Here is a 10,564-nt window from a genome sequence, read left to right as displayed (position 1 = left end):
CACATTGCTAATACTACGTTCCTCTGGTTTTGTGATATTTGGCTCATATTTACTTCATAGATCAGCAACAATGCAGCCATTAGGACATGGGGACACTGTGGTCATAAAGGACACTGACATGTCAGCAACAATACTCATGCAGGCTGTGACCTTTAAACAATCCATCACCCTGAACTGTTGATACAAGGCAGGATGGATCCATGCTTTCATTTTTCAAAATTCTCACCCTACCATGTAAATGTTGCAGAAGACATTAGAATAGGCAATGTTTTTATTATTGCTGTTATTATGTTTTTCCACTCTTCTATTATCCAATTTTGGTGAACTTGTGCAAATTGTAGCTTCAGTTTCTTCTTCTTAGCGGAAAGAAGTGTCACCTGATGTGGTCTTCTGTAGCCCATCTGCTACAAGGTTCAATGTGCTCTCCATTCAGAGATGCTGTTCTGCATACTTTGTAATGCATGGTTATCTGAGTTACTGTTGCCTTCCTATCAACTTAAAGCAGTCTGGGCATTTTGTTCTGGCAACAACATTGTCTCAACATTGCAACAACACTGAGAGCTGCCACTCACTGGATATTCTCCCTTTTTTTCAGAACATCCTCTGTAAACCCCGGAGACGGCTGGGTGGGGAAATGCCAATGTGGAAATGAATAACAATGAAATATTCATGTGAAAATGGCAATAGGATGCAGGAGCTTCAATTAACAGACCACAACTGGCCATTTATTAGAAACATACAAACATACAAAGAAATTATATGACCGCAAAAGTCATTGAATTCCTTGTATGGCAACAACTCCCGTGACTGGAGGCAACCACCAGCTGCAGTCCTAGAAGCAAACAAGGAATTAAAAATCTACACTAAATACAGCCGCCAGAATTACTAAACAAGTCAGTTCTGTGAATGGCGTCTAAAACAATCCTTAAATAAAAGGCAGCCAGTGCTCTGCTCATTTTCTGCCTACAATTAAAAGTAATGTATGAATTAATAAATACAAAACACACCAATACAGAAACAGTAAAGCTTTACAATTATTAAAACTACTCATAAAATATCTGTCATTTCATTTTATCTGGCAAAAGTATTAGTCAGATCTGGAAGTCAGGCAGGAAGCAGGCCCTACAGCTGGCAGCAATCACCTGTGTGACTCACTTGTGATTGGCCCTTCCCTTGCTTGGTGTTCCTAAGCTACACTCAGACCAGCACACCTGGCACCAGGAACTGTACCACATTTAAAGTCTCTTTATTACTTCTGTTTGTTTATTATTAAAATGATCTGAGATTCAGGAAGTGACCTTAAGGCATGCTTTGGATTGTTCATGTGATGTACCAAGTGAACCTGCATCACATGATAGGGCAAGATACCCATTCAACAGTCATATTTTCCCTGCATAAAAAGTTTACTTAAAAGCTATAATAATTAAATGTATTTGAAAAAGGACAGTCACAGTCTTTTAGCGTGGAGAGTACAGCATTCATTTCTGCCTGCAGTGACTTATTGCGTGATGTAACTTTGCCACATCCTGATTTATTGAGTCCTGTGCAGATATTAGTGTTATAAATATCCACCAATGCGCATGAGCATTATCTGACTCTCCCAGCTTTCCATTGTGCATGCTATTGATTTTCTGTGGTTCTGAGCCACGGTTACATTGATGAGGGGAGACCTGCCAGCAGTTATCAACATGCACATGTTGCAAAAATTACAAAGCGGATCACAGCTCTGTGGTATACACCAGAATATTTTGATTGTATTCTCCAACATGTTACTCGATACATGAAAATTTTCTTTGGTGGTTTAACATAACCGCTTGACTGCTTTGTGAAGTCTAATGGTTTTTGTCACTCTATCGGAGTTCAATGTATTTCTCAGTAACTCTGAGTTATTAGATTGTCCATTGCACTGACATAATAGGGACATCCTGATCAATACGTCCACACTTTCTTGTTAACACGCTGCACACTTTTCCTGCACTTCACTGCACTCCTGATGCCAATCGTAGGCAGTAAAAATGTCTTTGTAATGAACTCTCACATCTGGAGTGAGTTTTATAGGCTAGCTTGGCCTTTTTAACAGAAGAATTTTCATTTCCCCATCTCTAACACATTAACAGACAAAAAAGAGCATTTTGTGAAATGTATGATACAAGAAGATAACATCTGATACCCACCCACCACCATGCCTTGCAGTCATACAGACTCGCTTCAAAAACAGTTTACCTCACATTTTGTTCCCTTTGCTGTTCCTATTTTTGATGAGCCCAGCTGTACGTGCCCCTGTGCACACTGAGCAATGAATGCTGGAAGCCATTGTGTTTTTTTGGCTGGCATAGCAGCTCACATCAGTGACATTAAGGCTTCATTCTATCGCTGTGTCTTCAGGCCATTTCCAAAATAAAGATAGATTCTTGTGATTTTTGAGACTTCTTTGGTGATATATTGAGACAGGAAGACAAAGTTCAAATAATGCAGCGCTGCTTCGATGTCTTGCAGCTTCAGCAGAACAAAACTTGTACAAAAATCCAGAAATATTAAAAAAAAAATGAAAGTGAATGAAAACTGCAGTGAAAATTTATGTTTCAGGCTTTTTTTTTATGTACACTGCAGAAATGTGTACATGTGGCTTGTATTGATTTTGGAGTTATACTGTACATGCACAGACCAATACATTCCTCATTCAGCTGGTTATTTTTAAATTCAAAAGGTGTCATACAGAGTATTCAATAGAGTTTAATAGAGTTCAAAGTAGCTGCTCGTGGCAGCTTTCCTTTCTGTCATTGGACGGTGCAGGAGTATAAATTGAAATGGGAGTGTGTGTGCTTCACATGTGCCTCCCAGTTCAATTAGAAGGCTCATCACACAAGGGAAGCTTCTGTGAACGTCAGGGCCCGTGGAAGACTGTGAGTACAGCTCTTGTCTCTATGGCAGCTTAGTTAGTCACAAAAAAGCAGCTGAAACAGTTTTTCATCCTCTCGAAACCTGTTGGTTTTTATTACATGTGAGAAATGACACTGATGTCAATGCTGTAATTTTAAGTTTAAATTAAGTTTAAGTAAGTTTATGTTATTTGTTTTCATTCTGGATCTAGATTGCAGTAATCTAGAATAGATCTATGAATTTGTAATCACTGAATGTATATTATAACAGGCATTCTCAGATTTTATAGATGCAAATATGAAGTATTGCTGTGTTCCTGTTATTATGCACACTTTGAATATGATAGAAAAATAAGCAAGACTGAAAGCACAAACCTCCACTAAGGCAGCTCACTCTCTTGGGGTCAACTTCAAAGACAGGCAGATGTGAAATGTAAACGTGAGGTCGGAGGTCAAATGTGACATGACATTTGGATACAAACTGTAATGTAAGAATCCCCATCATATACCAGTTTCATTTCCTTTATTCTGCCAACGCAAACAAAGGCAACAGAATTTTAAGCATAGTCTAAGAGAAAGTTTTATCAAAGTTTTACCTTATTTGGCCTTGAAGAAGTCAGAGGTCCAAAGTAATGTGATATTTAGAATCCTCATATATCATTCACTACATACCAATACCTTATCAGTACAAACAATGACAATAAGAAATATAGTTTAAATAGATCATTATTATCACATTGAAGCAAAGGTTAGAGGTTAAATGTGACATAATATTTTAAATCTTTCTATGGTACAATAAACACCACAATTTTGTTTCTAAGTTATAAGGTTTTTAGTCAATTCTTGACTAATAAATCATTACATTGACCTTGAAGAATTGGTGGATGTAAGCCAAATTTTAATGGACTGCTGACATATCCTACTCTACACCCCTACAATGTTTTATCACAATTCATTGAAAAACCTTTCACATTTATATTAGCAGAGGTAATAATGTGATCAAAGCAGAGGGATTTATATTGTAAAGTTGTAAATAAAGCAAATATTTTCCCAGGAACAGAGTTTGTGCAAGTTTCTGAGGACTCCTGATTGCATTGCCAGCTGATGGAAAAAAATTCAGACCTGTACATCCTCATCAGAACACCAGGGAGATCATAAGTCACAAGGCAGAAATGTGTGATCATCAAGAAAAAGAGCACAAGCACAGAAGACCAGCCGGCTCCAAAGGTCCACATGTGAAGCACCACCATCAAAATCAAGGCCATCAGCGTCACAATAATAAACAAAGGTCAGATGGCAACGATAGTCATGAGTAAGTCCATCCTTTTTCTAACTGTATGTTAACAGTAATTATTTAAGCATTTCATATAGATTTTGTTTTTATTTTTACAAAATTAATCACACATTAATTAGACCTCACATTAATCATGTGAGGTCTTTTCCATTATCAGTGATGAGAAGTAACCTTTTCACCAATCACGTCATATGCTATCAGAATAGAATTTTTGTTTCTTCTTAAAATTGTCTTGGGGGAATGAATCTCTGGGGTTGGTTGGTAGTTAGGCTAACCAAGTATCAGAATTAATTTACTGTAGACACTGTGCCCTTTAACACCCATGTTTTCTTTTTGAAATAGCACTCATTCTACAGCAGAGGAGAGCATTTTGAGTGATCATCATACCAACCGTCAACATCAGTCCGAATCTCACCATTACCACCACAAGCAAAACCATCGTCATGTTTCTCTTTCACAAACTTCCTCAAGTTCCTCAAGCCATTCTTCTTCATCCTCTTCATCCTCTTCATCTTCATCGACATCCTCATCTTCCTCTTTGTCCTCCTCTTCTTCTTCCTCCTCCCCTTCCTCTTTCTCTTCCTCTTCTACAACATCTTCCTCTTCTTCTAGTCTGTCTTCTGAGAACAGCAGCAGAAGTGACACTTCAGATAGCAATCCTTTCAGGAAGCCACAGCATTCACAATCCTGGACCGATATCTCTGGAAAACACAAGTACTTTGATGAAGGAGATGATATGGCTCCTTTGATAAATAAACCAGCTAATCTAAATGAGGTGCCCAGCAAACAGAAACAAGAGAAAAGCAAGTCCTCTCGTTGTGGCCCCAAAAAGGGAACCTCAAAAAGCCCTAAGAAAATTGCAAGAAGCTTTGAAAATGATGGAAGTTTCCGCAAGGCCAAATCAATGGAGGCTCTCACCACACCCAAAGACAAAGGACATGGAAATGAGGATGAAAATGAATCGGAGAAGAGGAAAAATGAAGCCAGGAAGAATTTAATGAAAGAAAAAATGAAGTTCTCTGCTTTTCTTAATGAGATTACTCGGCAGGTGCTCAGCCCAATGAGGCTAACCACTCTTGGCGTGACAGATGCGCAACGACCCTGCAGTCCAGGGCAGGCCTCTCTTAGATCCAGGAAGGCGGACAGCAGGACTGACAAACCTAGACAGCAAAGAAGCCGGCCCACCAGTGCGGACTCAATTAGCTCCAGCAAATATTCACACTCTTCGCAGTTGTCTCAGTCTAAATCTTTCCACGGTGAAAGTCGCTATTTTGAAGAGGCACCCCATCACATGCATCATAGGCCAAAAAGCTGCACAGAATTCAGCTGTTTTAGAAGACGTCACTCATGGTCTCAATCTCCTGAGCGTCACTCCCATTCTTTTAAGCACTACCATAACCACCACAAAGGAGACCATGAGACTTCTAGTCACCATCACCATCATCATTACCATGGAAATAGCCCAAGTCCTCACCATCATCACAGAAAGGACCACAGTCCTGTTTATCCCCATGGAGAGTCACATAGCCATACCTACCACAACAAAGATCACCACTCTGCATCACATCACCATTACCGTGGGCAACATCGACATAGAGAACCCTATAGCCCATCCCATCATCATAGTAATGCACACCATCACCACCATGGCAAGCAATACGGTCATGTTCATCACCATCACCATCATCATGTAGACCACAATAGCCAAGGCCATCACCAAGGAGACCATGATAGTCCAGACCATCACCATCATCACAAAGACCACCATAGTCCAGACCATCACCATCATCACAGAGACCACCATAGTCCAGACCATCCACATCATCACAGAGACCACCATAGTCCAGACCATCACCATCATCACCAAGAAGACCATAGTCCAGACCATCACCATCACCATGGAGACAACCATAGTCCAGACCATCACCATTATCACAAAGACAACCATAGTCCAGACCATCACCATCATCACAGAGACCACCATAGTCCAGACCATCCACATCATCACAGAGACCACCATAGTCCAGACCATCACCATCATCACCAAGAAGACCATAGCCAAGGTCACCACCATCACCATGGAGACAACCATAGTCCAGACCATCACCATCATCACCAAGAAGACCATAGCCAAGGTCACCACCATCACCATGGAGACAACCATAGTCCAGACCATCACCATCATCACAAAGACCACCATAGTCCAGACCATCACCATCATCATGGGGACCATCACAAGCCAGACCATCACCATCATCACGGAGATCACCATAGCCAAGACCATCACCATCACCATGGGGGCCACCACAGACCAAACCATCACCATCACCATGGGGACCACAATAGCCCAGAACACCAACTTCATCATGGGGACCACCACAGCCCAGTGCATCAGCATCATGGAGACCACCGCAATCTGGGGCATCCCCATCATCATCATGGAGACCGCCACAGTCAAGATCATCATCACCATCATCATAGAGACCACCACTTTTCAGACCATCATCGTCATCATGGAGACCATCACAGTCCAGAGCATCACTATCGTCACCGTGACCATCATATTTTGAACATTCACCATCAACATGACCACCACAGTCTAGATCATCATCATGATGATGTTGATAGTTCAGGCCATCATCACCATGAAGATCAACATAGGGAATCTCATCAACATCAGCATCATGGAGACCAGCACAATCCAGGCCATTGCGTACAACATGGAGACCACTACAGATCAGGTCATCACCACCATGAATCGCATCCCAACCAGCACCACTCAAGAAACAATGATTTTGACCACGATGACCACCACACTCATTTGAAGGGGCATTCTGCTGGCAGTCCACTGGCACACAGGAAGACGGAGCCTCTTTCCATTAAACCAGAGTCTTCCATGACAACAACAAGCAACCCCAGCAGCCACGAAGAGGAACGAACAAGTTTCATTGGCCCATCATTACAACAAGTATGGCATTATTATACTCACTGAAAATGTTTTCTATTATGATGTGCATACACACAAGTAACTACCAGGATCACATGGCTGCCTGTGTTTTATGTTTTTTATTATCTGGTTATGTAATGATGTTCATCTAATTTCCGTTCATATTGATTTGGGCAACAGCTTACACGTCATGGCAGACAATAGATCTGCAAATGACGTTCACGTGTTAAAGAACAATAGATTAGTTACAGAACAATAGATTAGCTACTAAATACAAACTAATAGCAATCAATTTGACATCCTAGACTAATATTATGTGTTCATCTTTCATTTCATTTCATTTTTCACTTTAACCCTAACTGAGTACCCGTTGAATGCTTTTTTTAAAAAAAATAATTCATGTATTTATTACTTCAACGCAGGAGAAGAAAGAGGAGCTGGGTAGAATCATGTAAGTGCAATGTTATTCATTTGGGTGTTTGGGTATTTGGATGTGTAACATAGAAAATATGGAACTGTTCATTTAAAAAGAAAAACAACGATTTAAAAATAAATGGATCAAAGCTTGACAACTCTTGCTTTTGTCTGTCTGTATTTTAGGATAATACAGGAACAAAATGAAGGTCTGCACCACAGTTTGCTGAAGACAGCTGTGAGGATGGAGTGTTTGGGAGAGGAATTCATGAGTAGCCAAAAGCTGTTGGAGGCGGAACTTCAGAGGACACGCACAGAGCTCAGCAACCTCACAGAGAGGTTTAAGAGGTGAAGAATGCCTTTTCCAGAGACTAACTGCAAATAGTGATAACTGTTATAATGTTTGCTGAGTAAGTCTGTCTCTGCCTTATTTCAGACTACATGATAACTGCTCGTCCACACAGCAGACTAATAATGTTCTGGAGCAAAAGCTTCACTCAGTGGTGAGAAAGCAAGCATGGCTGTACATCTGATGTAAGACATCCATTACTATAAACATATATGTGAGCTATTACATCTTGTTCCCCCATTTTCCTTCTGTTTCAGACTCAAAATATGGAAGAAGAACGACAAAGATTGAACTGTCGTATTTCAGAGCTGACACAGCAGCTTGGTAATGTGAAATTTGGCAACTCTGGCGAAGTGTTCAGTGTAAGCTCTTTGGCATTCTTTCATTTCTAGGTCTGGAAAATATTAGTAACATTTAATTCTGGCATTCCTTGCAAATATCAAAGTAGCGGCTGCTAAGGTTGCAGAAAAAAAAATCTGATTGTTTAGATCAGTGTGGAAAATATCTCTAGGTGCTGCAAGTGAGCTGCAGTAATAAAATAAATTCATTTTGAAATTACTTTCTAGTCACATACAGTTAGATATTTATATAAATGTATTTCATTATATAAAAAATAACTTTCAACTGGTAACAAGGGGGTGGGGGTTAGTTTGTGATATTAATAATTACTCTCACCTAAATGTACCACTCTGGTATTGAAGTTTGTGTCCCAGAGGCAAGTGGGTCACACACTGGCCTAAACACTTGTGTCTGAGTAGGATTAGCAATTTATAACCAACAGCCTGTGTAGTTTATGTTTTTTGAATACAGTTTTCAAATGCATCACTCTTTCTTGTATTTTGATTAGAGTGAGATTTATGATTCGGTAGCCCTGGAATTCTTGGTTTTTAAGCAGGCCCGCAGCACTCTTGATATCAGGAATGGCTTATTGCTCAGGTGGCAGAGCGTCTCAGCCACTAACCAGAAGGTTGGTGGTTCGATTCCAGGCTGCTCCATTCTGCATGCCAAATATCCTTGGGCAAGATACTAACCCCATGTTGCTCTCCGATATATCCATCCGAGTGTTAGATACTTAGCGCTTAAGCTTAGAAGTGCTTGGGTGAATGGGTGTGATTGGGTGAATGGATTAGCTGTATAAAGAGCTTTGAGTGCTCGGACAGAGTAGAAAAGCGCTAGATATAAGAATCAGTCCATTTACCGTTTATGGAAAAATACCTAAATTCCCACTGAATTCAATACCCCAATAATAATTTGATATTCTAGTTGTAAGTTTGTTAAATAGATGACAAACCACATGATTTATGGTGTTTCTAGCTTGTGATTGACAAAATGCATATGTATGTGGAGTGTCGTTGGTTTCTCAGTCGGATCCATTCATCCCTTGTGATTTCTGATGTCTGTGAAGATGATATTGACCAAAATGTCAAATTTGAGGTTTCAGAGTCCACATGACATGCAGGTTATATTAGTCTTTTCATACAGTATGAAGTATAAATATGTTTTTCCTATGTCTTAAATAGTTTAGAGGACAGCATAGCACTCGGCATTAGTATAATTTTGTTCATACAAAACCTTTGTTTTCCTTTCAATCATATTTCACATTTATTATTTCCAAATTCCATTGAACTGATCAGTTTCTCTTCTCATTTCAGGTGACTTCTGCAATACACAAAAACAACCATCATTTTCAGTCAGATGATACCATTAATCAGGTGGTTCTCCCAATCGCTCCCCCTCCAGTTCAGTTTATGGACAACGATAATTATGGAAAGGTTAAAGCTGCTGGGCAGGAGCAACCTCTAGGGTCAGTCCCAGAGGAGGAGGAATCTGACTGGTCTGAAGTGGGAGAAGAGACCCCACGGCTTATACTGACAGGATCAAACAGGGGTCAGACCTGGAGACACCGGGAAGCAGACCTGGACAGAGACAGCGAGTCAGGAAGTGAGGAAATTCCCAGACCACACTCTCCACGCCCACTGCAAATACCTCATCTTCAGTTCACCTCCCACAGTGACAATTTACCTGCACCACAAACTAGTTCTCGCCCTTCTGGCATGAAGAATCTTTCTGATGACATTACAGGTGAGGGAAGTTACAGGTCCTCTAGTCCAAATCATGGATCTGCCATTCTTATCCGGTCAGCAAGCCTTGAGGAAATTCCTCTGGCATGCCATCACATGCAAAAAGAGCTGAGAGGCACAGAGGCCATGATGGACCTCCGCCATCGAGGGAATGAAGCTACTGAGGATTTAGATAATGAGATCATTCATCATTGGAACACAAGCAACCACAGGGTTATTGGGAGGCCAATAGATAGCAGTATGTCAAAGGCAGAAAGCAGCTTGGCCAGCCTGCAGTCAGCCGAGCGGATGCTAAACCACTTCATATGTGATTCTTACACTACAGAGGGAAGAGAGCAGGACAGGGCTGAAGTACATGGCTGGATAGGAGGGATTCCAGATGAGGTGCTGAAAGGAGAGCGAACAAAGCTGTGACAGTAACATGACTGCACTAAAATCCTAATTTAATGTAGCTGTAGTAGCAAGTTTAATGAATAAGCTCGTTTTAGTGGTTTATGGATTCAGCCACATTAATTTGATGTTTGATGTAATTTAATTTCTGAATTTGAAAAGTAGATTTTATGGATTTACTTTGATAAACTTTCCTACTGTCCAATTGGT

The 10,564-nt window shown here is 40.5% G+C and overlaps 1 protein-coding gene across 1 annotated transcript; it reads left to right on the top strand.

Annotated features, from left to right (window-relative positions):
- The first annotated feature begins 2,182 nt into the window (after positions 1-2,182).
- Positions 2,183-10,430, top strand: LOC146699896 (uncharacterized). The gene is made up of 8 exons (XM_085471471.1): positions 2,183-2,270; positions 3,981-4,191; positions 4,516-7,141; positions 7,543-7,571; positions 7,721-7,882; positions 7,971-8,037; positions 8,141-8,245; positions 9,536-10,430. The coding sequence occupies exons 1-8, from the start codon at positions 2,183-2,185 to the stop codon at positions 10,376-10,378; spliced, it is 4,131 nt and encodes a 1,376-aa protein (XP_085327597.1). The 3' UTR covers positions 10,379-10,430.
- Positions 10,431-10,564: the final 134 nt, after the last annotated feature.

Source organism: Copadichromis virginalis, linkage group LG10 (assembly GCF_057382275.1).
Source record: "Copadichromis virginalis isolate Kocher_CV1m ecotype Utaka linkage group LG10, C_Virginalis_male_GT1.1, whole genome shotgun sequence".
NCBI lineage: Eukaryota > Metazoa > Chordata > Actinopteri > Cichliformes > Cichlidae > Copadichromis > Copadichromis virginalis.
The sequence above is the reverse complement of the archived record's forward strand: the minus strand, read 5'-3'. Positions and strand labels throughout refer to the sequence as shown.

What these genes read in the sequence shown, in the direction of transcription:
- LOC146699896 (XM_085471471.1), top strand. Translation starts at nt 2,183, where the DNA reads ATGCCTTGCAGTCATACAGACTCGCTTCAAAAACAGTTTACCTCACAT. An exon ending in TATTTTTGATGAGCCCAGCT is followed by an intron (nt 2,271 to 3,980) that starts GTACGTGCCCCT and finishes TTGCATTGCCAG; the next exon opens with CTGATGGAAAAAAATTCAGA. An exon ending in AGCAAAAGCTTCACTCAGTG is followed by an intron (nt 8,038 to 8,140) that starts GTGAGAAAGCAA and finishes CTTCTGTTTCAG; the next exon opens with ACTCAAAATATGGAAGAAGA.